General features: G+C 60.2%; 4 protein-coding genes across 6 annotated transcripts; 1 reads left to right on the top strand and 3 right to left on the bottom strand.

The window, feature by feature from the left end:
• Positions 1–304: 304 nt before the first annotated feature.
• Positions 305–9516, bottom strand: WDR97 (WD repeat domain 97). The gene is given in 24 exon segments (XM_081792087.1): positions 305–617; positions 694–755; positions 841–1385; positions 1716–1878; positions 1958–2079; positions 2169–2372; positions 2374–2646; positions 2727–2933; positions 3030–3158; positions 4454–4537; positions 4635–4760; positions 4843–5085; positions 5188–5337; positions 5543–5603; positions 5875–5996; positions 6093–6225; positions 6409–6499; positions 6575–6811; positions 6900–7042; positions 7113–7812; positions 7976–8097; positions 8238–8866; positions 9045–9172; positions 9374–9516. Coding segments are annotated over 24 exon segments (5007 nt in total). The 5' UTR covers positions 9504–9516; the 3' UTR covers positions 305–414.
• A 111-nt stretch (positions 9517–9627) lies between these two features.
• On the bottom strand, positions 9628–12840 carry MAF1 (MAF1 negative regulator of RNA polymerase III). The gene is made up of 8 exons (XM_081792094.1): positions 12461–12840; positions 11523–11648; positions 11301–11429; positions 11058–11223; positions 10797–10918; positions 10595–10714; positions 10292–10441; positions 9628–10166 (listed from the first exon to the last, which is right to left on the bottom strand). The coding sequence occupies exons 2-8, from the start codon at positions 11603–11605 to the stop codon at positions 10145–10147; spliced, it is 792 nt and encodes a 263-aa protein (XP_081648220.1). The 5' UTR covers positions 11606–11648; positions 12461–12840; the 3' UTR covers positions 9628–10144.
• Positions 12841–13074: 234 nt separating this feature from the next.
• On the top strand, positions 13075–17863 carry SHARPIN (SHANK associated RH domain interactor). 3 transcript variants are annotated; one of them, XM_081792090.1, is made up of 9 exons: positions 13075–13533; positions 13822–13996; positions 16465–16596; positions 16674–16815; positions 16891–16981; positions 17059–17212; positions 17291–17409; positions 17498–17623; positions 17703–17863. In XM_081792090.1, exons 1-9 carry the CDS (start codon positions 13336–13338, stop codon positions 17784–17786), a joined length of 1221 nt encoding a protein of 406 aa, XP_081648216.1. In that variant the 5' UTR covers positions 13075–13335; the 3' UTR covers positions 17787–17863. The 3 variants fall into 3 exon arrangements, with proteins under 3 accessions (XP_081648216.1, XP_081648218.1, XP_081648217.1); XM_081792092.1 differs by lacking the exon at positions 13822–13996 and having other exon boundaries at positions 16469–16596; positions 16898–16981; XM_081792091.1 differs by lacking the exon at positions 16465–16596.
• Positions 17864–18642: 779 nt separating this feature from the next.
• On the bottom strand, positions 18643–21133 carry CYC1 (cytochrome c1). Its single transcript, XM_081792088.1, has 7 exons — positions 20960–21133; positions 20155–20351; positions 19942–20068; positions 19697–19854; positions 19448–19608; positions 19032–19132; positions 18643–18946 (listed from the first exon to the last, which is right to left on the bottom strand). Exons 1-7 carry the CDS (start codon positions 21086–21088, stop codon positions 18842–18844), a joined length of 978 nt encoding a protein of 325 aa, XP_081648214.1. The 5' UTR covers positions 21089–21133; the 3' UTR covers positions 18643–18841.
• Positions 21134–27314: the final 6181 nt, after the last annotated feature.

Genomic DNA, 27314 nt, shown 5'->3' with positions numbered 1-27314 from the left:
AGACCCTCCCACTCCCTCCATGCCTGGCCACTTGCTGGCCCACAAGTTCCCACTCCCATCTTGACCTCAGTAATTTACTGACAAACGCTGGCTGAGTGCCTGAGCAGGGACATGCCCACATGGGATAGGCCCCTCTCCAGGCAGACAGCCCCCGCCCCCCCCCCCCAAGTGCTGACCATGCCAGACTCCAGCGTGGCCCTGGCTCCTGCCTTGCACATGCAGCTGGCCACTGGGAGATTCACAAGACACAAGCAGGACCTCCCCGTGCACCCTTGCAGCCCCCAAAGATGAAGGTGGCACCCAGTTTTCTGGCCACGACCTCTGGACTTTATTTCTAGGGGGAGAACAGTTGGCTGGAAAGCGGCTTCCTGCCTCCAGGCTGGAGGGAAGAAGAGACCGGGGCCACCAGCCTGGTCAACTGTAGCTGTCAGGGTTCGTGTCATCTGGCAGAAAGTAGCGCTGTAAAGCAGGCTGCAGGAGCAGTGGGGGCAGCGGACGGGCAGGCCTGGGCCAGGCCGGGGGGAAGGGACGAATTTCCACCCTCGGCAGGGGCAGTTTCAGCATGCGGATGGAGCCATGGAGGGCACTGCCCACCCGGAGCCGGGACGGCATCCGGCCTGTGGGCCAGCAGGACAGTGAGGTCTCAGGCTGAGGTGGAAGTCAAGGTCTAGTTCTCCCCCTGTCCCTACTCACCTCTCAGTCTCATCGGAGACCTCTGGACCTTGGCCTCCTGAAGCCGGAGGATAGGATAGTGCCTGGAGGGGTAAGGAAGTGGGTTCGGCCCCGTCAGCCCCTCAGCTGCCCCGCACAGGCCCTGTCCCGGCCTGGTGGCCCCCTCACCAGCGATCCCAGGGCTGTGGTAGCACTGTGTTGGGCACAGGTGGGCGCAAGCTCAGGCATGGGCTCTCGGGCTCCTCCTGCAGGGGACTCTGCTGCCGGGCCCGCTGCCGCTCACAGAAGAAGTTGAGCGCATCGATCGGCCCCAGGTCCAGCATCTGCGACTGTGACCAGTCCGTCTGCTCCAGTGGCAGTGGCTCATCCGGCAGCATAGCGGGTACTGAGGGGTGCAAATGGACCTCGGACGAGGGGCAGAAGTGTCGCAGTGTCTCTGACAGCGTGCGTCTGGTCCACCAGAAGCACACTGGTGGAAGCGTTTGCTGGGCCTGGGACTCAAGGGTGGCCAAGTCCAGCTCCCCAGGTGAGACCACCAGTGAGGGGGCCCAGGAATGGGCTGAGGGTGTCGCTGAGACATGAAAAGGTGACCCAGAGAGCACGGAAATCTGAGACGGGGCCTCCTTGGGAGGAGGGTAAAGTGCCGAGGTCCTGGAGACCTTGGGCAGCACCTCTGACAACTCGGCTACTACAGAAGGCTGCAAGGATTCCATCTGTGGGGGAAACAGCCAGTTGAAGATGCCGCCAAGCCCAAGGCAGAGGCTCTCCCTCCCCCAGCAGGGAGGCCTGAGTGGTGCTGCCCCTGGCCCCAAGCTTCAGACCTGGCTGCAGACTGCTTCCTGGGGAGGAGCAGGAAGATCCCCAGAGATGGGGGGTTGGGGGACAACAGGAGAGGACCCATGAGCACAGGTACAGAGCAAGCCGAAGAGCCAGCCAGCCGTACCTGGATCCCCCCCACCCCGACTTGGGAAAAGCCTAGGGAAAAGACAAGAGGCTCCACTGGCAAGTGGCCTGCCCCCCCCCCCCCCCCAATCCACCGGGACCTGTAGCCGCTCCATCATTTCCTCCAGCTTCTGGCAGCAGCGTTGGCGCAGTGCAGCCTTGCAGTTGGCGTCCGGGCCCTGGACCCAGGTCGTCATCTCCTTGAACAGGAAGCCCTGCGGATCCTGAAGGCCTAGCCCTTCCAGCAGCTTCTTGAGCCAGGGCCTGGGACAGTGGTGAGCAGCTAGCTTATCCAGAAGCCTTCCTCAGCTGGTGGTGAGGATGAGTAGGGAGCAAAACTCACCGGCAGGAGGCTGGCGAGTAGAGGAAGTAGGACATGAGCTCCAGCACCACCTCGTGGGACTCCAGGGAGCAGGCCAGGAGGAGCTGCAACGCCAGCATCACGAACTGCTTCTGCGTCTGGTCCTGAGCGCAGAGGAGCGAAGCAGCCGGGTAGGTGCTGGAGGCCCGGGGCGGGCCGGGGGGCGGGGCTGGGGGCGGGGCCAGAGGCGCACCTCGAGGCTGGGGGGCTGGTCCAGGTTGAGCAAGCGCTCCAGGATGCCCCGCAGCCGGTTACAGAGGTCTCTGCTCACGTCGGGCAGCAGCCGCAGCAGCGCTCCCAGGATGTGCACGCGGTCTGCCCAGGAGGCCTCGTCCAGCAGGTCCGTGAGCAGCGAGGCCAGGCCCTCCACCGTGCCCACTTCGGGATACACCTGCGGGTACCCAGCGCCGAGGCCCTGTTCCCTGCACTGCCCGCCTCCCTGCCAGCCTGTGCTTCCCAGGTGCCCGAGACCCCCGAACCTTCAGGTTGAAGATGGGGAACAGCTTTTTGAACCAGTTCTGGCAGACGAAAAATTGCAGAAACCTGGGCAGACGGCCGTAGCGCTCTTCCCAGAGCGAGCGCCTGAAGGGGTACGAGGGGCCGCGCGAGGCCTGGGTCCCGGCGGAGGCGTCACGAGAGTGCAAGGGCTTCGGGGTCGAATCCTCGGGGCTCTGCGGGGCAGCGGCAGCAGCTGCAGGCCCCCCCTCTCCGCTCCTGACCTTGGCAGCCCCGGGGGCCAGCGGGTGCCTACCTTGGCCTCCTCCAACTCGGAGAGGTGCCCGCGTGGGCTCAGGGAGTCGGAGGCCCAGTCCAGATACAGCTCGTCGTCCTCCTCCTCCTCTTCCTCCTCCTCCTCCGCCTCCTCTTCCCCCAACCACCGGATCAGCTTCTGCTGCCACTTGGTATGCCACTGCCTCCCGCGTCGTCGTGGCAGCCACATGTCCTGGCTCCCACCTGGCTGCAGAGGGGAGAGCACGGGTGGCCGCTGGCATGCCGCGGGAACTCGGGCCCCCTTCCATAGAGCCCAGGAGCAAGCCCCCCGGTCCTCCCTTGCCTGGTGTCTGCCGTGGCTGGTGAGCGGGGCGGGGGCTCCGAGGCCGCTGACCTCCCTGTGCGGCCACATCTGCTGCAGCACCACGGAGTTGGGCACGCTGCCGGGGAAGTGGACGGGCCTGCGCGAGGGCTGCAGGTGGACACGGCGGGGTGGGCTGAGAACCCGAACTCCACCCGCCCTCCCACCCCACTCGGCGGCCAGTCCAGCTCCGCGGCCGGGTCTCCCGGAGCTGAACTGGGCTCGCGCCCCCGTCCACCTGCACCTGTGTAACACCCCCGGACCGTACAGACTGGGAACTAAAACTTCGTCCTCCTTTTGAAAGAGGAACTGCATGGAGCTGGGCAGAGGCTCAACAGTGGACTGCGGCCCTGAGCTCTCGGGCACAAGTGGACACTCTAGCTGCTGGGTGGGTAGAACGTGCAACTTGATCTTAGGGTTGTGATTTCAAGCTCCACACTGGGCTTGAAAATAAAATCTTGTGAAAAAAGGACACTCTGTAAAAACTGGTTTCCGGTAACCAGACTAAAGTGCCAGAAAAGCAGTGACGTGTACAATGTGATTACATCTTCTAACCACAACTTTTAGAAAGCAACCTGTGTGAGTTCCCTAATGCCTCTGCAATTTGCGAGTGAAGACCCCTGGCTTTTGCTCGTCAACAGGACTCAATCTGGGTTGCTACCAAATCTGTGCTACCCGGATCGTGACGCCCTGTTTTCTCAGTCAACACCCAAAACGCTCAGACAGGCAAAGAGAACCTTTAGAAACCAGGTGGAAGGACAGTCAAGGGAGGCATCAGCTGTGACGACTGAGGAGGAAATCTGGGCGGCCTCTGGGGAGCGCTGACACCCCCACACCCTCTCCACGGGACTTGGCCCCCAGCCCTGGAACCGGGATGTCCATGAGAATTGGTGCTAGGAGCCTGGAGAGGTGGGCTGAGGGTTTGGGTAGATGGTGCGGCTGCAGGAAGGATCGGCGACACCCCCCACCCCCCGCCCCGGGCAGATGACAGTGCCAGCGTGTGCAGGGAGTCTGGGATGGAGACGTTGGGAAGCTGGCAGAGTGCAAGGGGCCAGCTCCTGTGGCCTCTGCTCCTTTAAAGGGAGAGGACTCTGGTCTTCCAGACAGTCCGTATGGCACCTGCTCACCCAGCACTTTCACTGGGGAGGAGGTGTGCCGGCACAATGAGCTGGCAGAGGCCTTGGCTGTGCCTAGTGTCTTCTCTGGGAGTCTCTGGCCCTCTGGCCGCTGGCCCCCAGAAAGCAAGGAGTCAGGGCCCACAGACAATAGCACCACGGCTGGGCTGGCCAGGAGGTGGGGGGAGGGCGACAGGCGGCTCGGAGATCAGACTGGACCAGGAGGTCTGCAGCAAAGGGACGACGGGGTGCGTGAGAAGGCTGCCACCAGAGAGAGCAAGGGACCCTTACCTCACAGGGCTGAATGGTGGCAGGAAAGAAGCCTCGGAGGTTGGAGAGGAGCTCCTCGGGCCGCCTCGTCATCAGGAGGGGGATCTGGGACAGCAGAGGGGCTCAGAGCCAAGCGTGGGCCCCCAGTGCCCCTGCAGCTCCGCTCCTGGGTGGGCAGCACCCACCCGCCCGGGCGCCTCACCCTGTGCTGTGTGTGGGGGGATGGTAGGCCCGGGACCACAGGCTTCTCCCCTTGGAGCCGCTCCAACTGCAGCTGCAGGTCCAGACTGAGGCCCAGGCTGCCGCTCAGAGAGGAGCGGGCCAGCAGCTGAGGTGAGGGAGGCGGAGTCGCAGGGCGAGGGGCGGGGTCATGGGGGCAGGGTCGAGGTGGGAGGGGCGGGAGGCCTTACCTGGGAGGCCCTGCTGTGCACCCCCCGGTGGGGGTGGGGGGTGGGCAAGGGGACTCGGGGAGGGGGGGCGAAGCGCTGGCCCCCGGTCCCCAGGTCCTGCAAGGGGTGGGCTGCCGGCCCCCTTAGGGCTTCAGTGCAGACCTCGGCCTGCCTAAGACTGAGGGCAGCTGTGGGCGAGGTCTCTCTCTCCAGCGGGAGGGTCACAGTACTCCATTGCTGGGACTCTCTTCCAGAACGCATGCCCTGGAAGGGGTGCAAAAGGGATAGGCAGGGGTGAGGGGTGAGGCCCCGGGGTGAAGGGAGGGGCTGGAGTCTGGGCTGAGGCTGGGGAGGCTCTATACCCACCAGCAAGCCAGGGCCATAGATGAGACGCAGATAGTTGTCAAAGGCCTCCTGCCGCTGTTGCCAGGAGGGTGGGGGCTGGGCTGCCGCGACCACCAGCCCCAGTCTCAGCATCTGAAGGTCTTCATCCCGGGAAACTAGGGCTTCTAGGTCCTGGGTGGGGGTTAGGGGTCAGCCCATTCCTCCTTCAGTCTTGCCATCTGCTTTCCAGACAGCCACGGGATCCCACGCCTGCCCCAGGGGCTGAAGGAGAGTGGCCTGAGCCCAGGGAAGGTTGTAGGGCTGGGGCTTTGGGACGGTGAGGGGGTTGGGGGTTGGGGGTTGGGGGTTGGGGGTTGGGAGTTGGGACCCACCCCACCTCCTCCAACACTGGCTGCTGAGGTGTGGCCGTCTGGTGATGGATGAAAGACACGTCCGTGCTGCAGACAGGGATGGGCACAGGTGGGACACTAGATGCCATCACCAGGGGGACTGGGCAGAGGCTGGGACCAGCACCTGGGGGTGGGCATGGCCAGGCCTCTGTCAGAACACAGCCCAACAGCCAGGAGTGGGGATGCCAGGGCTGCGACAGGTCGGGGTGGTCTAAGTGGCCTGGGAGCTCTGGGTCCCCGAGCTGGGTGCACGCAGCCAGGCCCTGACTCGGGGGAGCTAGGCAGGGGCCTCTAGAACAGTTCAGCTGGGCCAGCAGACCTAAGACTGGCCACCCCACGTAGGCTGGCGAGCCTCTGCAGCTGGGCTGAGGTCAGCGACTCCTGGGTGGTCGGTGGCAGGGGAGGGTCATCCACCACATCAGGGACCTTCCGGCATAGCTTCTGAACAGGAGAAAGAAACTTACAGCTCTGGCCTGGGGGGGCCTGTCTGCCCACAGCAGCCTCACTCTGCCCAGGACTCCTGTGCCCACTGCATACCTTAACCAGGTAAGATGTGGGCAGGTAGAGCCTATGGGACACCAGGCACAGTCGGGAGCCCAGAGCCAGCACCAGGTCCCCACTGTCGCTGCAGAAGGTCAGGGCCTGAGGGGCACCATTCAGCCGCAGGAGCCTGGAGGGAGCGGCCAGGGCGAGAATCCAGCCCTGCTCCAGAGGAGGAAACTGAGACACCAGCAGGGGCAAGCCCCCTTTCCCCGGTCCGGCCTCTGGGCTCTGCTGGGGGCAGAGGTAGGGGAGCCCTGCTGGCTGCCGACGGGCTCCCGCCCCCCCGCCCCCCTTCCCAGCCCCAACCCACCTCAGCAGGCGATTCTCGGCTGTCCAGATGCGGATGGTGCAGTCCAGGCTGGAACAGGCATACAGCTTGAGTGTGGGACAGCAACACAGGCCTGAGGGACCAGGGCTCAGCGTGAGGGACCAGGGCCAGAGGATGGCCTGGGCTTTATTTTTGGCCTGCCCCTCACCAGTGATGTGGTCCGTGGGGTCATCCTGGGGCCGGTGATCATAGCGGAGGCTGTTGCCCAGGCCAAACTGCACCAGGCCGTAGGTGGCGCTGTCTGGATCCTCAAAGCCCACAGTCACCCGCTTCCCCAGAGCGCAGAGCACCGTCGCCGGGTGGCAGCAAGAGAAGGTTCGCAGCAGGCAGAGGCTCTCCTCAGCATAGGGGAAGACACGCCACATCTTCACGGTCAAGTCTCCGCCTGCTCAGGTGGGAGGCAGGACTGCGCCTTTGTCTGGGGAGGGAAGGGGTTCCCAGGCCAGCCCCCTGGGGGGAGGAGAGATGCTGACCAGAGGACACAACGCAGTTCCAGGTAGATGCAATGGCGGTGACGGGGCCCGGGCTGTGTGCCTCGGTTTGGAAGACGGGCTTCGACCGGCGCCACTCGAGGACCGACAGGGTGCCATCCGTGTGCCCCACCACGGGCAGGTACCTACGCATGACATTAGCCAGTCGGCGCGGGCACCATCACCTTGCCCCACGTGGGCGGCTCCGGCACCCACCGGTTTTTGTCCTTCCGGGGTCGGGCCAGGTCACTGAGGCACAGCTCGCCCCCATGCTGGCGTACGATCTGCCAGCTGGCCAATGCGCTGCTGGGGTCTGTGAGGTGGCTGTACAGGTGCAGGCAGCAGGGCCTGGGCGCGGGGGCCGGGGGCGGGCACACCCGGTTTAGCACGCGCATGGGGCATCGTGCAGCGTTGGCACACACCAGGTGTCCGGCGCGCGTCAGCAGCCACAGTGCTTCCCGCGGTAGGCAGTAAAGCAGCGAGGCTGCGCCGTCCTCCGGTTCGAGCAGCAGCGCGCTCACCGTACGCCCCGTGGCGACCGACACGAGGTAGACCGAGCCATCGGCGCATGCGCACACAAGGCGCATAGGCAGCGGCGGGTGCGCGGGCGCGGGCAGCGCGGGCGCGGTCTGCAGGTGGAGCACCGGCGCTGACAGCTGCGCCAACGGCGAGTAGAGCTCGCGAAGGAGCCACAGCTCCACGCTGCTCGCGCTCAAAGAGAGCACTGGCCAGCCGGGGCCAGCGGGCGCCAGCAGGCGGTTCACGTGCCCAGATGGCACCCCTCGGCCCCGGCTGCTCAGCGCCACCTCGCCCACCTGTGCTGACGCCTGCAGGTCCCACGTGCGCAGCGTCCCATCCTGCGAGGCTGACAGGACTAGGGCGGTGTTCGGCAGGACGGCCACAGCTGTCACTGGGCCTGTGGGAGGGGCACCAGGGGATCAGGGAAGGGGAGCAGGCGGCCCGGGATGCAGCCGGTGCAGAGAAGCTCGGGGAAGGGCTGGCGGAGACTCCCGACCGCCGGAGCTCTTACACAGGGTGGAGGGAGAACGGGCCTCAAGAGCCTAAGCGGTATGGCGCACCTGTGTGGCCCACGAACACCATCCGGACCTGCCAGTCGGCCTCCCACACCTTCACTGTGCTGTCGCGAGAAGCCGTCACCATGGCCTCTACCTCCTTGCAGTAGGCCAGGTCCGAGATGGTGCTGAAGGGGAAGAGAGGCCTCCGCAGACTCAGCACCCCCTGGTGTGTGAGCCCTGGCGGCCCTCCATGACTTGTTTTCTCTCCTGGATTCACCCGTCCTCTCTCACCCCACCTTCCTCCCAGTCCCTAGGCACCCCTCACGTTTTATGCAGGTCCCGGCGCACGTCTACGAGAGCCCAGCTGTCCAGATCAAAGGTGAGCACAGCCGAGCCACAGGCCGCGAAGCAGCATGGGGCTTGGTGGGAGGGCAAGGGCCTGAGAACCAAACGGGTGACTGCACCTGCAGGGCTTGGTGGCAGCTGCAGAGGTGAGCCACACGGCACCAGGCAGCGGCCTCCTGAGCGGAACTTCCAGAGCACCAGGCTGCCGCCTGCCTCTGCCACCAGCAACAGCCCCAGGCTGGGCACCGGCAGACAGCAGACGGGCTGGTGGCCCGGCACCCTGCCCACCCCTGGCTTGCTCAGCCACAGCAGGCTGAGGTCAGGCCTTAGTATGGCCAGCCCCTCGGGGCCCCAGCCCACGAAGCGGCCCACAGCACCCAGAGGGCCTGGCACCGCCACCAGCCCCGTGAGCACTGCTGGGGCACACAGCTTCTCGTAAGCCCAGCCGTCTTGTCTGTGCAGGTGCAGGCGGCCCGCACCATCCAGCACCACGAAGCGTCTGCCCGCTGGGTCCTGCGCCACTGAGCGCAGCCCAGCTGCCACCGTCAGGTGGCGCAGCGGCTCCAGCCCATGTGTCAAGTGGCCCACGCACAGCTCGGCTCTCTTTTCCTGCGGGCAGGGGCGAGCGGGCCTGCATTCAGCTGGGGGAGGGGGGGTGCTGGAGGAGAGGTAGTGCCCCTGCCTAGGGGAGCCAAGGGGATCCGGGCTGAGGGCGTCCTAGGGACGACGAGGGGAAGAAATGGGCCAGAAAAGAGGCCTCGAGGCAGGTGCCACAGGCAAGCCCCACCTTTTCCACGAAGTCACGGAGGCCTGTACGCAGGAGTAGCCATAGCTGGCGGGCACGGGCGCGCGGGGTCATGTTCTGCCACCGCAAGCTGCTGGTAAAAAGCCCTGGGACTGGCTCCGAAAACGACTCTGCGGGTCAGCAGTGGAAACACTGTCGATGTGTGGTCTTGGGCCCCAAACTCTGGAGGCTGTAGGCAGCCAGGGGCCCTCCCGAGTGCCTCGCCAGGTTAGGGGACTCCCCACGGAGTGTTGTGTCGCGGCAGGCAGAACCGGTGCCTGAGTGAGGCCTGTCACGTGGGGATCTGGGGCGGCGAGGCCAGGCCACCTCACCATTCTTCTCCTTGAGCAGCCCTGGATCCGGGACGTCATAGCTGTCGGCATCGTACAAGTCGAGATCCAGGATCAGGCTGTCACCTTCTACTGAAAAGGGGTTGCTGACATCTGACACTCCGGTCTCCATTTTGGCCTCTGCAGGTCCGGGCCGCTCAACAGCCCCCCAGGACCGTTGCTAGGATACCGGAGGCAGTAGCCCCGCCCTTGACGCAGACCCCGCCCCACACGCAGAACGGAGCCTAGATCACCACTAAATCACAGAAATTTTTTATTGGAAACAAACCAGCTGCAGCAAAGTGACACTCAGTGCACGCTGCCCAACGGGCAAGGTACGGGGAGAGGGTGGTACAGGTGGGCGTCAGGGGCTGGCCAAGCCCAGCGTGGTGACCGCAGGGGCCTGCTCACTGGGTCTCGGGCCCTTTGGGCTGGAGTGTGCAGGCCCAGGCCTGATCCGGCACGAAATACAAAAATAAACTCTGTAGTCCAGCTGTCCCTGCCTGTGTCAGTTCGTCGGGGCAGGGCAGTGGCTCTTCCCACCAGGCCCTGTGCTGTCCAGCCCGACCACAACGTGGGCAGCTGGAGCCCGTGGGAGCGAGCAGACGTCTGCAGGCGGGAGCCAAAGGGCTAGGTGGGCGTGGCCTGGGGCGGCGCTGCAGCCTTGGCAAGCCCCGGGATGACCACCAGCTGGGGAGGCCCTGGGGCGCCCTCAAGCGAGGGTTCCAGGCACTGGCTGAAGCTGAACGAAGCTGGGGCCTCTGCTCCTCGTCCTCACATACAGATCACCGGGACCCTGGGCAGAAGACGGCACACAGTGAGCTTCCAGAGCCAACTCCCAGGAGGTCAGGCAGAGAGGCACCCACTCTGTGCCATCGACCCCTGGCTACGGAGAGCCAGGCCACAGCCACCGTCACACACCTGTCCTCCTCCATGGCGCTGGTCTCCTCGGGTCCGCCCTCACTGCCTCCACTTCCGCTCTCTTCTTCCTCCTCCTCCTCTTCCTCCTCCTCCTCGCCCAGCTCCATGTCTAGCTCGTTGCCGGCCTCCGAGGGAGTATACGTGGATCCGCTGGGGGAGGTGTGGGAACGGGTCTTAGGACTGCCTGTCCCTGACCCGTTGCTGACCCCAGGGAGGACAAAGTCAGGAGCGGGGTGGGTACAGCTGGGGAAGTGGCATGTGACAAAGCAGGGGCTGAGGGAAAGGAGGCGGCCAGGCGCCCACCTGATGGACCGGCAGCTGAAGAACACGACCCGCTTCAGCCGCTTGTTGTAGAAGAAGTAGTTGAAGGACCAGAGGCTGCCATCCTCCCCAAAGGGGTCTGAGTCCAAATCCGGGTTGTAACTGCAGAGCGCGGGGCAAGAAGTGGCATGAAGGCCCAAGTGCCACATACACCCACGGCCCTCCTGCAGGAATGCCGGCCCACCTGTAGATGTCACACTCGGACAGGCAGATCTCCTCATCTACTGCGTTCCAGAGCTGCGGCTTCAGGGCCTTGAAGTCCTCCCGTACGGCCGAAAACAGGCTGCAGTTGACTGCGTTCACCACCTAGGATGGTCACGGTTGGGACTGGCTAGGACGCAGAACGGGAGGCATGAACTGGGCAGAACCCAGGGGCCACTATAAGTCGGAAGGACAGTCGAGATAGCTGTGGGGCTGCGGGTCCCTCCCCCCACCGGACCCTCACCCAGCTGAGGCTGGGTTCCCTGCTGAACTCATGGCTTCGGGCTGTGCTGAAGTCATAGTCAGGCCGGAAGGACTCGTTGAGCGTGGCAATCAGGTAGAAGAGCGTCTTGCGGCTGCACTTGTCGCTCAGCGGGCCCTCATCCTCACCACCTTGGCTCTTGCTCAGTCTGCAGAGAGAGACGCATCAGCCCAGCACTGCCCTGAACCCCACGGCCCACAGCAAGCACGCTCTGCGGCAGCTTACCTGCTGGGGCTGAGGCCCGACGTCTGGGGTGGAGACAGCGCCTCCAGCACGTGGGGCTGGCCCTCCTGGCAGAACTGCTTAAACATGTGCTTGTCGTCTCCCGCCATCTTACACGAGTAGCTCTCGATCCTGCAAGGTGCACGTGGGACCACGGAGCATGCCACCCATCAGGTTCAACTCGAGGGTCTCTGAGACACCAGCCTACACAACCCCCCACCTCACCTGCCAATGATGTGGGCGTCTCCAGTCTCCACTGTCAGCTGCGAGTTGATGGCTTCGAAGCTCGAGTTCTCCAACAGCTTCATGTCCTTGGGGAGGGGGTCCTGCGCTCAGAGGGGCTAGTGCTGCCTGAGGGTGGGAGACCGGTCCATGAGTATCTGGCCCCTGGGGCTCAGCCTCTGGCCTCCCAACCGGGTAAGTGGAGCCGCTGTAAACAAGCCGGGTCCCTCCTGCGGCTTACTCCTAAGCCCTCCGCGCTGGTAGGAGAGGCGGATTAGATCCCGTTACCTGAGAGTGGTGAGCTGAGGCTCTGGCTCGGCCAACCCTCTCCCCGTCCCCATACCTGGGGGCGCACCAAGGATCTTGCTCATATTGGGGCCTCTGGTTTATCTCCCTGGACACTGCCCACCGCGACAGAAGAGCCTCCTCCACCGTTAGGGGTGAGGGTCACTGTGAGCCCCCAAAAGTGCGGGACTCCTGCAGTACCCCTCCGGCCAAGCTCCTCAGCTAGGCTAATAACCCGCACCGGGTTAGGACCCAGGACACCTGGGGCTGGGGCTGGGGCCCTGCGGTCACCTGGGCGCAGCGCTCTTCCCTGTTCTACAGGCTCTCTATCGAGGTAAAGAGGAGAGCCATAGGCTTCCTCCGTTCTTCCCCGCGCCTAATTTCTTCGTAAATTAGTGACGCCACGGAACAGAGGCAGGCACCAAGACCCCCGAAGGGCCGGTCGGCCGGCCGCTAGCGCTCCAGCGTCAGCCTGGCCGCACCCGCCTCTCCGCCGGGCTAAGGGAAACCCCAGCCTAGTCGCGGAGAACTACAAATCCCAGGAGGCAGTGCGCCCCGGGACTCGCGCACGCGCGCACGCTCGCCGGCGCGAGGACCGCTGGGGGCTGGAGTTCTGAAGGCCCCGACACGGCGCCGGTCACAGAGCGGACACCTACCTGCTTGCGCAGCGCTCAGTGTGGCCGGGCCGGGTCTGGCCGGTTGACTTCGGCGCGGGTAAGGAGGCGGTGTGGGCTCCGGGCAGCTCGGGCTTCTCAGGACCGGAGGGCGGCGCCGCGGCCTCCGTTCGGGCCGCACTGTATCCGGGGGAAGAAGCTCCGCGACGACGTCCCGTTACTCCCGGCCCTGCCGGCCCTGCCGGGCTGCCACCGCGACATAGCCTCGCCCCTGGAAGGCGACCGACTATCGCGACCGACCTGCCCGCCGACCGCCACAGAAGGCCCGAGAGAGCAAAGGACCGAGCGAGCGACCTCTGCCTCCCCGGGCCGGACAACAACAAGCGTCCGCAAGGCCCGGCCCCCCGCCCCTGAATGGCCTGGTCCAGCCGCCGGGATCGAGAGCTCGGCTAGCCATTGGGGGCGTCTCCCGCCGTTCACTCCTACCGTCCACGTCTACTGGCTGCCCTGCCTGTCCGTCACTCTTCGAGGCCGTGCGATCCCACCTCCTTTCCTGGCGCTCATTGGCTGCGCCTCCTCGCTCGTCCCGCCCCTGGTGTCAGCCCGCCTTTCCAGGAGTGGCTGGCGGACCAACGCGGGGCCCGCCCGCCGGGCAACCTGCGGCTCGGAGGGAGCCTGGGAACAGCGTCTAGCCCCGGACCGGCGCGGCGGGTAGACGCGGACCGTTCGGCTGCAGCCCCCGCCCGCCGAGCCTCTAGGTCGTGTCCATCCTGGGTAAGACAGGAGGGTCAGAGCCGGGCCCCGACGCTCTGGCCACGGCCGGAACCCCAGGCTCGCGGCCCCAGTTTCCGGTCGGCGGAGGCGCTCAGGGGCCCGAGCCCACGGAAGCGGGCTTGGGGGCCGGGGCCGGACAGGAGATGGCGCCGCCTGCGGGTGGCGCGGCGGCGGCCTCGGACCCGGACTCGGCCGCGGTGCTCCTGGCTGTGCACGCCGCGGTGAGGCCGCTGGGCGCGGGGCCGGACGCCGAGGCACAGCTGCGCAGGCTGCAGCTGAGCGCGGACCCCGAGCGGCCCGGGCGTTTCCGGCTGGAGCTGCTGGGCTCGGGACCCGGCGCGGTGAGTGGGGGCGGCGGGGGCGCGGGGCCCTGGGCCAGTCCCCTCCGCTAGACAGCTTTGTGCCCTTGAGCAGTTCGCTTTCCTTTGTTGCCGTTTCCTCGCCTGTAAAGTGGGGGTAAATGCTCCGCTACCTATCTTTATAGGAGTTCTGTGAGGGCTTCTTAAGGTGATAGGAGTAAGGGTCTTAGGACGGGGCACGTGGCCTGTAAATGTTACGTCGTGCTCCTTTGGTCATCATGCAGGGTGTGCTGGCGGGAGGCACTGAGCCCGCACTCTCCCCTTCCTCAGGTCAGTTTGGAGTGGCCCTTGGAGTCAGTTTCCTACACGGTCCGAGGTCCCAGCCAGCATGAGCTGCAGCCCCCGCCAGGAGGGCCTGGGACCCTCAGCCTGCACTTCCTCAACCCTCAGGAAGCTCAGCGGTGGGCAGCTCTAGTCCGAGGTGCCACTATGGAGGGACAGAATGGTTAGTGCTCTGGAGCGAAGACTCCTTTTGGCTGGCCGGGCACTGCGAGTGCTGGGAGAGAACGAAAGTAGCCCAAGCCCCCCCAGGCCTGGATGGGGGACGGAGTGGGGAAAGCTGGGCCCACCGTACCCCCTTTTGTGTCCTGGGAAGGCTCCCAGGAGGGAGAAGGTGGAGAAAAGGAGAACAGGCTGGAAAGCTTGAAAAGCTGGAGCCTGGAGTAGCAGACAGATGTGGAGGCCCAGCAGGCAGGCCCTCAGGGTCTGGGCGAGGAGTGCATCAGGAGCGATGGAAATGCACTCAGTGGAGAGTGACAGGTTCAGGTTCGAGCTACTGAAGACTGGTTGAGGGGCGCCTGTCGGTTAAGTGTCTGACTTCGGCTCAGGTCTCATCCCACCGTCCGTGGGTTCCAGCCCTGCATTGGGCTCTGTGCTGACAACTCGGAGCCTGGAGCCTGCTTTGGATTTTGTGTCCGTCTGTCTGTCTGTCTGTCTGTCTCTCTCTCTCTCTCTCTCTCTCTCTCCCCCCCCACCCCCTCCCGCGTGCATGCGCACTCTCTCTTTCTTACTCTCAAAAACAAACATTAAAAAAAAAAAGTAAAAGACTGGTTGAGACCTCCCTTTGTGTGGGGGTGGTGTAGCAGATAGGGCTGGAGAGAAGGATGTTTTCAGAGATGCTTAGGAGATGGAATTGGCTGGATTTCATGGCTTTTAAATGGAAGAATTCATGGTTGAGACAGAAAGCTGGAGAAACAAGGTACTATGGAACTCCCAGACAGAGGACCTACGTGGAAGGGAATGGAGGTGGCTAGGTTCTTACACATCCGTGGGGAGAAGAACCAGGTGGATCTGGGTGGGGCTCTGGAGAGGTAAAGATTGGCAGTAGAAAAGTTCAACCCAGGTCACCAGGAGAGAGAAGCAAGAGAGGGTCTGACAGGTAGATAGTGCAGCAAAAGGAAAGGAAAGGAAAGGGCCCGCAGATGTGTCAGAAGATCTGCCAGAGGGAAAAGAAAACCTTACTGTGCATCATGAGAGAGGCCCAGACAACAGAGCACTTGCAGAAGGAGAAAGACGTCCTTCGTTCGTTCGTTCGTTCATTCATCAGATGTGTATCCCGGCACCCGTTCTGTGCTGAGCATGTCAGGTCTTGGAGACTTAGCATGAATGAGACTTGGACTTCCTGCCCTCTTGGGACTTGATTTCCAGAGAGAAGGAGAACATATAACATTGGTAAGCATAGACTTGTGCACACAGCATAGCATACGGGCTTCTGGAATCGCTATGTACACTTGATACTAGTGTAACCTTGTACATCAGATAAAACATTCAAGTTGGAAAACAAGTAAGTAAAATTCTGCCAGATGGTGGAAGAATAGAAGAGAGGAGTTTGCAATTTACACACATCTTTTTTTTTTTTTTTTTTTTTTTAAAGTTTATTTATTTGAGAGAGAGAAAGACAGAATCCCAAGCAGGCTCCACACTGTTAGCACAGAGCCCAACACGGGGATCAAACTCGCGAACCTGTGAGATTGTGTCCTGAGCCGAAATCGAGAGTCAGATGCTTAACCAACAGAGCCACCCAGGTGCCCCGGGAGGGGTTTGCAATTTAAAATTGGGTGGCAGGGAAAGTCTCATTAAGGTGATGGTTGAACGAAACTCGAAGGTCCTCGTGTGATCACACCCACGTGGCCGGGAAGCAGCAGGTACCAAAGTCCCGAGGCAAGTGTGTGTGTTGTGTGTGTACGTGTGTGTGATCTTTGGGACTAGGTCAAGGCTGGGCCAGGCCTGGTCCTGGGTGCTCAGGGGTCCTGTTCATCACAGTGGGCAGATAGCTCAGAACACTGAGGGCCTGAGGTCGTCATGGGAGCTGCAGGACAGGTAGGCTGGGCCTCAGGAGGAAGGTAAGGGGAGACACAGGTGCCCCGCCAGGCAGTGGCCCAGGGGGTTTGTTGGGGATGGGAGCAGCCCGAGGTGTTCTGTGCTGGTGGTAGAGCCAGTTGGGAGGAGGGGTGTCCCTGAGAGCACCAAGAGACTACCTGACTGCAGGCCTCCTGGTGAGCAAGAAGGGGCAGGCTTCTGAGGACCTGTTTTGGTTCCGCAGTGAGGCCAAGGGACCACCCCTGGCTGGCTTAGAGGGCATGTAGAGGCCAAGGGAAGTGGCCTGGCTTCTTTGGAGGAGGGGCATAGGTGAGGCTAGACAGTAGAAGCATGCAGAAGCATTCCAGAGCAAGGAAAAGCCAAGTGGAGCTTCAGCTCTGAGAGGAGTTGGTAGGAACCTTTTAGGGGTTTTTGAGGGTCAGGATTGGGTGGGGGGAGGCCTGGCTTAATGTGTGGCCAACCGCCAGGGAATGGGCTATGAGCTAGGAGGTGGCAAAAGTCCTGGAAACCTGGTCAGCAGAGGCCTGGGTGAGTAACTCGGCTTGGGGGCCGAGTCACAGGAGACCCCAGCCCAGCCCTCATCTTCCCTCCTAGGCAGCCTGCCCCAAGCCCTGGGCCTAGAAATGTGCCCTGTTTCCCCGCCCAGTCCCCCTGGAGTGCCCACACTCCGGGCCCCACAACCCAAGGTGGATCTTTGCTGGAGCCCTGGAGACTTGATGGAGAAAGGTAAAGGCAGGTGGCTGGAGGGGGTTGGAAGCAGCAGTCTGTGCTCAGCCCTGATGGCTTTTTGTCTCTCCCTGCAGAAGAGCTGGTGGGGCGCCTGGCCCAAGCCATCGAGGGTGGGGACGAGAAGGGGGCAGCCCAAGCAGCAGCCACCCTGGCCCGACATCATGCGGCTCTGAGTGTCCAGCTCCAGGAGGCCTGCTTCCCTCCTGGCCCCATCAGGTGAGGTCTTCTTTACTCTGCCACCCTAGCGCTCCCGGGTCCCCGTGCTCCCTCCTGACCTATACTCTGGCCCAGGCTACAGGTGACAGTTGAGGACGCCGCGTCCTCTGCCCACGTCTCGCTGCACGTTCACCCCCACTGCACCATTGCGACCCTCCAGGAGCAGGTAAGCATGGGGTCGGGGTGACCCCTGTGCGGGGCAAGGGGCCTTCGAGTGACACTGCCTTGATGCTCCGGCCCCAGGTGTTCTCGGAGTTTGGCTTCCCACCAGCCGTGCAGCGCTGGGTCATTGGGCGGCGCCTGTGTGTGCCCGAGTGCAGCCTCGCTTCCTACGGGGTCCAGCGGGATGGGGACCCCGCTTTCCTCTACCTGCTCTCAGCCCCGCGAGAAGCCCCAGGTCAGTCCTTGGTGTGGATGGGATGAGGAGGGGAGGCGCAGCCTGACACGCCCCTGAGCCCCACCTCCTCTTCCACAGGACGCAGCCCTCAGTGTCCCCAGAAGATGGATGGGGAACTGAGTCGCCTGTTTCCTCAGTCACTGGGGCAGCCCAGAGCTCCTCTGCCAGCCACCTCCAGCCTCCCCAGCCCCCTTCAGGTAGGTGACGGACTGGGTACCCTGGGCCTGGGATTCTCTGGGCACCAGAAGGAAAGGGTAAGCAGCAACGATTTCCCCACCTCCACAGCCTGGCTGGTCCTGCCCTTCCTGCACGTTCATCAATGCTCCCAGCCGACCCGGCTGTGAGATGTGCAGCACCCAGAAGCCCTGCACTTGGGACCCCCTTCCCGCAGTTTCCACCCCGCTGGCAAAGGTACCAGAGGCTGAGGAAGGGAGGGGGATGGGCAGGGGGCTAGGACAAGCAGAATGACTTCTCTTTCCCTCACCCCCAGGTCACAAGGAGAGAGGATGGCCCTGTCCCTCCAGGCTCAAGGTCCCTGGACCCCCTCCTAAAACTCTCAGGAGACCTTTGCTGACTGCTTGCTAGGGGTCAAGCCAGGATTGTGGAGGGGCCACAATCTGGAGTCATTAAAGGCACTTCTGAGCCAGCTGAGTACCCCTTCCTTGTGCCTTTGTGCGGATCGATCTGCTGGGAGGACAGAGTGTGGGCATAGCCCCCTTGGGACTCAACTTGGCAGAGGCAGGGCCTGGTTGTCAGCTGGTGGGACAACCCAGCCAGGCCCAGGTGACTATACTTAGCCTCCAGATCCCAGAGATCCTGGAAACACATGGGGCTGAGATCTCTTCCCAGAACCCAAGGGCACACAGAGCCCCCTCCCTAACACCTGGCCATGCCTCCTGTTGTCCACCCGGAAACCCTCAGGCACACCCTCTCCTTGCTTCCACTTGGCTCTCGCCCTTCCCAGTGGCCACCAGTCTTAGGTTATTCCAGCCAGGATGCTCCTCACGTTCCCTCCTGGGGACAAGAAAAGCTCAGAAGCTAGGACCTGAGTGCTGCCACCGCCACCCTCCCCTTGCCCTCACAGCCTACTCCTACTGCTTGCCTCGTTTTTCTGACCCAGACTCACCCCAGCCGCCCTGTGGGTTGCCAGGAGGTGCTGTCCCAGAACACCTCTACCCTGCCCCCTCCAGTTGTCCAGCCAAGAGATCAGGAGCACACTCTGGGTGGCCTCTGCCTAGCTCTGCCTCCTTAGCACTGCTGCCGGCTGCCTCCCTTCCCCACCTCCAGTGCTGCCTGCCACCTCCTGTCCCCAGCCTGTACACGGCAGTGTCGGTCACACTGCATGGGACAACCCTGAGAGCTCGAGAGCAAAGGTCTTAGTCCCAGAGTCCCCTGCAAACGTGTGCTCCCATCACACAATAGCTCAAACATGTGTTGAGAAACTTAATTTATTTCCATGATGGGGGCTGAAGGATCTGGAGCTAGAACCTGGTCTCTTGCCCCTTTCCCTCTTGTCCCAAAGAAAGAGGAGCTTGGCCAAGCGGGCCAGCTGAGGCCTGAACAGGTCCAGGGTGGCTCCTTGGCTTGCGGGCCTGTTCAGGCAAGACGGCAAGCAGACGTTGGGCAGGGTCACTTGGGTGGCCGGTATGCCAGCTTCCGGCTCTTCAGGACTGACCACTTATGCCGCTTCATGGCGTAGACCAGAGGCAATAGCAAGCCCATCATCATCAACATCTGGGGATGAGGCAGGCTCAGAAGAAGGAGGCAGAAAGGACCCCAGCCCATTTCCCAGCCCCTCTCCCACGCCCGGCCATTTCACCTTGAGCCCCATGCGTTTGCGATGGTCATGCTCTGGCTCGGATGCCCAGCGCAGGAAGGTACACACATCCTTGGCTACCTGGGACATGGTAGCTGGGGTGCCTGAGCCAAGAATAAGTGTTAAGGGCTGCCCTTGGGGGTCCCTCCCCAACCTGGTACAGCCCTAGAGCAACCTCCTCCACGTAGCTGAGATGGGGTCCAGACCAAGGCTTCAAAACCAATGGGACCCCCCCCCCCCTCTCCCCCCAGCACGCAGGGGCCTGGGCTAGACGGGGTTGCGAAGGCTGCCCGTAAGCTGGCTCGGTGCTGGAGCCAAGAAGAGTGCACGACCTCTTTCTGTGCATGACACAGAAAGCATCCCTGGCAGTGGGAAAAGGGAGACCCGGCTTGTCCGCCCCCAGGGTGGGGGCTGCTCACCATCGTCATACTCCAAGACCTCAGTGTAGATGGGAGGAGCCATGCCGATGGCCTGGCCAGGAAAGTAGGGGTTGAAATAGAGGCCTTCTCGCAATGACACACCGGTGGGCGGCTCGCAGTAGCCGGTTAGCAGGGAGAAGACGTAGTCCTCACCACCGTGCCTGGGGCCAGATCCATGCCTCCTCAGCCCCGGCACAAGGTGGACTTTCCTGCCCCCTCCCCACACCGCCCAGCAGGCAGCCAGCGTACCTAGCTCGCACGATGTAGCTGAGGTCAGGGGGCAGTGCTCCGTTGTTGGCTGCTCGAGCGGCCTCAGGGTTGGGGTAGGGTTTGGGGAAGTAGTCAGACAGCTTCCCCGGCCGCATGAACATCTCCCCATCCTCGTTGGGGCCGTCCTGAACCTCCACCTGCCACCAAGAGCCCCGTCACAGCCCTGCCGTCCACCGCAGCCGGAGCCCCAATCCCCGGGGTCCTCCTCATCCCCAGGCCCACACCTCTTCTGCGAGCGCCTTAGCTTCATCTTCTGTGTAGCAGACACCCACCAGGTGGCGGTAGGCCACGTAGTCCATGCTGTGGCAGGAGGAGCACACCTGCTTATACACCTGGAAACCCCTCCGGATACTAAAGAAAGGGATAGGGTTAGGGGCCGCCAGGGCCTCCGCCCCACCAGGCCTCCCAGAAACCACCCCAGTCAGCCGGCAGCACACCTGGTGTGGTCCAGGGAAGACAGGAAGCCACGGTGGGACCACGGATAGCTGGGGGGGTGCAGCTCCAGGTCACTGGCGCTCACGGCCGAATGCAGAGCCACGGCTAGCCCTGCACCCCCTGCCGCCAGCATGCCCAACGCTGAGAGCATCACTTTCCGGCCCCGGGACAGACCGGCCTTCGACGACAAGGACACTGCCTGCAAGAGCCCCGCTCAGCGCCTGCCAGAACACCACCCGGCCCTACCTGGGGATCTGACTCTCAGCGCCTGCCTCTCCCCACCCATGCACCCGCACCCGCCAGCTCCTGCGGAGCACCACTGCCCACCCCGCTCCAGCCCGCTGCCGGCTCCTCGACCGTGATTCGGCCCCGAGGAGGGGGCGCAAGGCATGGTTTGGGATCCGGGGCTGGGGATGAGGTCGATGAAAGCAAGGGTGCCGGGGCAGGCCAAGGTCACAAGCCGCGGTCCGAGGTCAGGCTGAGGTCACTTCAGGACGCAGGCCGTCTGGAAGGCCGGAGCGGGAGCGGGCCTGGGCGCGCCCCCCGGAGAAAGCCCCCGGCCCCGAGCCGGCAGCGAGCCCGCCCCGCCGCCCCCCACGCTCGGTACCCGGCGCCTCCGCTGGTCGGGGGAGTGGGCGCCTGGTCCTGCTCCCCGGCGCCCCATATCGGCAGGCGGCGGGGGTCCGGCGGGGGCGCCGGGTGGCGGAGGCCGCTCCCTCGCTGCCGGGCCCGCGCCCAGAGCCTCCCCGCCGTGACCTTCAGGGGCTGCGGGGCCACACGGCGGCCGGGGCCGCGGCCAGCGCTCACCTGTGGCGTCCGCAGCGGGAGCTGGCAGGGCCGCGCGCCGCACAGCAAACTCCGGGCCCGCGCGCCCGGCAGCCCCGCGCCCCGGGGGCCCAGCACCGCCCCGCGAAGCGAAGCCGCCGCCGCCGCCATGTCGGCCCTCTTCAGCGCGGCCGCTGCTCCCGTCGGCCCCTGCGGCGCCACGGGAGCCCAAACGTCGCGAGAGCCTGGGAGGGCAGGGGCGGGCCGGGGCCTGTCCGTCAGGTAGTCGTGGAAACCGGAAGTAGGGTGGGAACCCGTGGTGTCTTCCTGCGGGCGGCACCTGCTGTCTCGGCCTGTCCGCTGCCCGGACGCGGCTCTTCTGGCCTGGGCGGTGCTTAGTCCTTTACGCTCGGGCCCCTCAGCCCGGCGTCCACGGCATCTTCGAGGCCATCGCTCACTTTCGTCCAGCAATATTTCCAGACCTGGCGCGGTGGCCATCCGTGTCGCAGCGCCTACAGACCCCCAGAGCGAAGGGGCGGCCTGCCGGGGCCAATCAGCAAGGTGGGGTGGGGGTCTCGCGGCCCACTGCCGCGGTCTCTTTCGCCCCGGTCAGGGTCCCCACTCCGGTGGAGCGTGAGCAGTGCCGGAAGGCTGGGGCCTCCGGGCTGCTGTCCCCCACCCGTCCCGGCCCACACGCGTGGGTTGTGGTGGCAGTTCTCCAGGCTGAGCAGGGGTTTGACAAGGATTTATTAGGCACTTATTATTACCCAGAAACTGTCAGATGCAGGAGCCGTGACTATGACAGCCAAGGGTCCCTCAAAAAATTACGGTCGGTCTTCATTGAGAATGAAGGAGTAAGGACCTCGGAAAATCTGCATCCCCTTCCCCCTATAAAAGCAAGGAAAAGACTAGCAGAAATTGTTGGAGTCAACTTTTTCAGAACTCTGGGAATTAGTCAAAGGAGTGCAGCATCCCGACAGTGTTTATTGAAGAAAACTGAATCTCGGTAAGAACAATGAGTTTTGCGGTGTTTTAACTTGTTCTGGTTAAGGCTACTCTCCAGCCCAGTGGTAACCCTGGAAACTACAGCCCGCATTCCTGGTAGAATGCAGCAGGGAGACATAATCCTGTAGAGGGAGCAGAACACCTTGCTTGCAAATAATTGCCATGATTTAACTTGTCTGAGGGCTCCCCGGAAGACCCCTCTTACAAAGCTCACTCAGCTTGCCTAGGGCCAATGGTCTATGCCCTGAGGATGTTTGCTGAAGGCAGTTGCAGGCAAGTTGTAGTTTCAAAGCTGCCGGGGGCAATGGATAACAGCTGCACCTGATAATCGAGCAACCAAAAAGCTTAAAAGGAAGAGCTGGGGAATACAATGTCCACAGGGATGTTCAAAAGCCCTACATATTTCTGAAATACAGAGGTCACAAACACAAATAGGGTGTGCACAGGCTCATGAAAGACCTGAAAAAGCATCAAATGCTTTCCTCTGGCTGGCCTTGAGGCTCTGCACACAGGGAAGTGGAGCCTCAGACAGTTGCAAACTGGGGGCTTTAGTGCTCAAAGGATATGCCCCCAACAAGTACACAGAGCTATTTGGGAAAGACTGGGAAGTTTATGGATTTTAGGCATTTAAGAAAATCTCTGTCCGATCATCAGCTGAGCATAGGAACTTTAGTGGCTACACATGACATTACAGACTAGACAGAACAAGTGCAGAAAAACTACTACACGAGTTCAACTACTACAAGCAGCAACAACAAAACCTGGCATCTGATTTCTAAAATCACAACATTAAAAATGAAAGGCCTGTAGGACACCAGTAAGCATACCAACCTATGCATAATTCTCAGGAACAGAGAAGAGAAAGGGGCAGAAAGAATATCTGAAAAAATAATGCCTGAAAAGTTCCTAAATTTGATGAAAAACATGAATCTGCACATCTAGGAAGTTCAGTGAACTCTAAGTAGGATAAACTAAAAAGGATCCATACTTAGACACATCATAAATTGTTGAAAGCCAAAGAAAAAGACTCTTGAGAGCAGCAAAAGAGAAGTGATTCATCACATACAAGTGATCCCCAATAAAATTACCTATTTCACATCAGAAACCATGGAGGTCAAAAGGCAGTAGAATGACATATTCCAAGTGCTGAAAGAGTAAACCTACCAGGGGCACCCGGGAGGCTCAGTTGGTGGCAGTATGCGACTCTTGATCTTGGGATTGTGGGTTGGAGACCCACCCTGGGTGTAGAGTTTACCTAAAAATACAATCTTAAAAAAATAATAAATGTAAATGGATTAAAGTCTCCAATTTCAAGGCAGAGATTGTCATAATAGATTTTATACACACACACACAACTCTATGGTGTCCGTAAGAAACAACCTTTATTTCTTTTTAATTTAAGAGAGAGTGTGCACATACGCATGCACTGGAGCAGGAGGGGTAGAGAAAGAGGGAGAGAGAGAATCCTGAGCAGGCTCCATGCTGTCAGCATGGAGCTGGACTCGGGGCTTGATCTCATGAACCATGAAATCATGTCCTGAGCTGAAATCAAGAGTTGGATGCTTAACTGACTGAGCCACCCAGGCACCCCTGTAAGAAACAAACTCTATTATTTATTATTGTTATTGTTATTATTATTATTATTATTATTATTATTTTAAGTAGGCTTTGTGCCCAGCACAGAGCCCAATGCGGGGCTTGAACTCATGACTGTGAGATCAAGACCTGAGCTGAAATCAAGAGTCAGATGCTTAACCAACTGAGCCACCCAGGCACCCCAAGAAACAAACTTTAGAATCAAAGACACAAGTAGAAAGTAAAAATGTGGAAAAAGATATACCATACCAACAGTAATCAAGAGAGAGCTGGAGTGGCTATACTAATATCAAATAGTATAGACTTTAAGACAAAAATTGATACTAGAATTAAAGAAGGACATTTCATAATGAAAAAAGGACCAACTCCTCAAGAAGACCTAACAATTGTAAAGATATGTTTGCCTAACAGCGCCCTGAAATACATGAAGCAAAAGTTGACAGAATGGAAAGGAGAAGTAGGCAATTTAACAATAATAATTGGAGACTTCAATATTCCACTTTTAGTAATGGATAGAACTAGACAGAAGTTCAGCAAAGAAAGAAGAGTTGAAAAACTGAACAATGCCGACTAGACTTAAACATCAATGAACCACTCTTCCAGCAGAAGAGTACATATTCCTCTCAAGTGCATATGAAACATTCTTCAGGACAGACCATATGTTAGAAAATAAAAACAGTCTCACTAATTTTTTAATGTTTATTTTGAGAGAGAGAGAATGAGCAGGGAAGGGGCAGAGAGGGAGGGAGAGAGAGAATCCCAAGCAGGGTCCGCTATGTCAGCACAGAGCCCGACACAGGACTTCATGTCAGGAAGCCTGAGATTATGACCTGAGCCTAAATCAAGATCAGGCGCTTAACCAACTGAGCTACCCAGTAAATCTAAAAGTAGTAAAATGATACAAAATACATTTTCTCACCACAACAGAATGAAATTAAAAGTCAATAACAGAAATTTGGGGAATTCATAAATATGTGAAAGTTAGATAACATATTACTTTTAATGTTTTATTTATTTGGGGGGGGGGCAGAGGATCCAAAGAGGGCTCTGCACTGAGAACAGTGAGCCTGATGTGGGGCTCATACCTACAAACTGTGAGATCATGACCTGAGCCAAAGTCGAATACTCAACCAACTGAGCCACTCAAATAACCAACTGAGCCACTCAAATACTCAACCAACTGAGCCACTCAAGCTCCCCTAACATATTGCTAAATAACCAGTTAAAGAAATCATGGGAAAAATTAGAAAATGAGGTGAATGAAAACAAAACATACGGGATGTATCAAAAGCAGTGCTAAGAAGAAAATTTAGAGCTCCAAATTCCACTTCTAGGTGTATGCCCAAGAGAGAACATATGTCCACGCAAAAACTTGTTCATGACTGTTGATAGGCACATTGTTCATAACAGCCAAAAAGAGGAAATAATCCACATGTCCATCAACTGATAAATGGGTAGAGTGTGGCATGTCCATTACATGGAACATTATTTGGCCATAAGAAGGAAGTTGTGACACCTATGTATGAGGGCATTCATATTAAAGTGCAGATTAGGCAAATCTGGAATTAGAAAGTAGATTAATGGTGTCAGGGGCTGGAAGGAGAGAAGTAGGGTACAGGTTGCTTTTTGGGGCAAGGACAATGTTGAAAAGGAGCAAGCACAGGCCTTGGAGACCAAGGTGGGGAGTTTGGTTCTATCCTGGGGGTGACGGGCATCCCCTGAAGAGAGACTAGGTTGACCCTGGGTCCAGGCCTGGGCGAGCGTGCTAGGGGAGAAGGTGTATGTGGGGTGGGAGGTGTTCAGGTTGAATACTGTGACTTAGAGGTGACCATCACACATTCAGGAGGCAGAGGTGACACACTGGGGCCTGGCAGGAAGCAGGAGACAGGACCTGAGTGGGGGTATGAAGGCAGCTGGGGCTTGCAGAAGCAGTTTTGGATAATGGTGTCCAGAGCAGTGCCCAAGTTGTCTACATCGGAGCCTCAGGGGGAGTGGGGGTAACCAGGCAAATGGCTTGAGAAGAGCACAGGAAGTCTGGGACACCGAGGCGAGTTGCTAGAGGCGTCCCAGGGCCAAGTAGAGCATCCGCACGGAGCCCGGTTGTGGGGAGGCTGCTGGGTGTTAGGTGGGTGGAGGGTGGCCTGCTGGCTGGGGCCTTCACCTCACCTTCCTGTGCTCACCCCACCTCCCAACACAGGCGATCCTCTAGCCCCTGCGGAAGCTGTCAGGTCTGCCCCCTGGAGCCTCCTTCTGGACCTCCAGGTCGTCTCCCTCCGATTTCCCTTCATTCAACAAATACAGATGAACATTCTACTGTGTATCTGGCCCTGAGCTGGAAAAGTAGCAGGAAATAAGACAGTGTTCCTGCCTCCCATGACCCTTCTGTTCTGGGGCCTAGAAAGCAAGCAACAAAGGAGTATGTACTATTAAGTACTGATTATCAACACAATAGTGAAATACTCCCAAATTCACCCAGCGGATACCCTCGAGTCCTCACGTGAGCTGGGCTCAGCAATGGTCCCTCTTGTATTGGTTGGAACTAGATCTGAGTGTCAGAAAACTCCAAATGACAGTGGCTTACACACGGTACAAGTCTGTTTCCCTTTCTAGTAGATGAAGCCCAGTTTAGCAACCCAGGGCTGTGTGAAGCTCAGGGAGTCCCTGCTCCTCTCCATCCATTCTCGACACGGGCTGGACCTCATGTCCTAGACACAATTCACGTTCCAACCATCAGTTCCACATCCCTGTGGGCAAGAGAAAGGATGGGGCTCGGAGGGCCAGTCTCTCTGGGTAAGGTCTTTGCTTGGTGTTCACCCTGGAAGCTTCTTGTTTATCCTGCTGGCCACAGCATAGTCACGTGGCCACACCTCAAAGCACAGGATTCAAAACTGGGCTATAGGACTCCAGAGAACAGATACTGGGTTCAAGGTACAGGCCCTACCACCCCATCAAGTAGAGCATTTATGTATGACCTATACTCACCGCTATACCCCTGACCTACATTTCCACAGCCTAACATTTCCTAGTTTTAAGAAATGTATTGTACAAGTGACATTGCTGAAAATCGGAATAGAAATCCTGCTTTCCTGACAAACCAACTGTGTCATTCCCACGGTCTCAGAATTTTTTGTACAAAGAGTTCTGCACAAGTTCAGAATACAGTTGAGATGATCTCTGTGCTTCTGCCCCCACTTGTGTGTTCCATGATTTAATAGATTTTCATGATATGTGCTTTAAGTGACTGATCAAGGCCAAAGCCTAGGGAAAAGGCTTGGGAGGGATTCTGGAATCCTTTGGAAGGGATACTAGCTCACAAAGAGAGACAACAGACCAAGGCAAAACAGAGGTTTTTGTGCGTCTTAGAAGACAGGAGGACTCTTGTCCTGTGACTTATCCAAGCACAGGGTTGACAGAAGCCAGCCTGGGAGGCACGCTGGGAGGCTGGGGGCTGCAAGTCTCTTCCCAGCCCCGGGGGAGGCGGGGCAGAACAGTTTGTTCAACATTGAAGGGACCAGAGGTTCCAGCCGGACTTGGGAACAGTGGGCAAAGACAGGCTGCTGGCTCCAGTGGGGTCTCCAACGCCCATGCTGCACCCCCACCCCCAACAATGCTGGACAGAGAGCACGTGGCCCCCTCAGCAGAGAGCCAGCAGTGACCCACAGAGGGCTGGGTCTGGGGGCTAGAGCTTCCTCCCAGACCCACCGTTCTGGGTGTGACACTGAAGGGCCACGGGTCCTGAGCGGACTCCCCAGGCGGGGCAGCTCTGCCTTCCTTTCACACTGAGGCCGGTAGGAGG

This window comes from Panthera onca, chromosome F2 (genome assembly GCF_046562875.1).
Source record: "Panthera onca isolate mPanOnc1 chromosome F2, mPanOnc1 haplotype 2, whole genome shotgun sequence".
NCBI classification, from domain to species: Eukaryota; Metazoa; Chordata; class Mammalia; order Carnivora; family Felidae; genus Panthera; species Panthera onca.
Note: the sequence above shows the minus strand (reverse complement) of the source record. Positions and strands in the feature narration are given on the sequence as shown.

Bases quoted from the DNA above. Each gene is read 5' to 3' on its own strand.
- MAF1 (XM_081792094.1), bottom strand. From the start codon at position 11,605: ATGAAGCTGTTGGAGAACTCGAGCTTCGAAGCCATCAACTCGCAGCTG. The intron at 11,430-11,522 runs GTGAGGTGGGGG...TGCACCTTGCAG, and splicing joins GACGCCCACATCATTGGCAG to GATCGAGAGCTACTCGTGTA. The intron at 10,715-10,796 runs GTGGGCCGGCAT...CGCGCTCTGCAG, and splicing joins TCCGAGTGTGACATCTACAG to TTACAACCCGGATTTGGACT.
- SHARPIN (XM_081792090.1), top strand. From the start codon at position 13,336: ATGGCGCCGCCTGCGGGTGGCGCGGCGGCGGCCTCGGACCCGGACTCG. The intron at 13,997-16,464 runs GTTAGTGCTCTG...CTTCCCTCCTAG, and splicing joins CACTATGGAGGGACAGAATG to GCAGCCTGCCCCAAGCCCTG. The intron at 17,624-17,702 runs GTACCAGAGGCT...CCTCACCCCCAG, and splicing joins TTTCCACCCCGCTGGCAAAG to GTCACAAGGAGAGAGGATGG.
- CYC1 (XM_081792088.1), bottom strand. From the start codon at position 21,088: ATGGCGGCGGCGGCGGCTTCGCTTCGCGGGGCGGTGCTGGGCCCCCGG. The intron at 20,352-20,959 runs GTGAGCGCTGGC...GGGCTCTTGCAG, and splicing joins TCCCGCTGCGGACGCCACAG to GCAGTGTCCTTGTCGTCGAA. The intron at 19,133-19,447 runs GTGAGCAGCCCC...TTCTTGGCTCAG, and splicing joins GGTCTTGGAGTATGACGATG to GCACCCCAGCTACCATGTCC.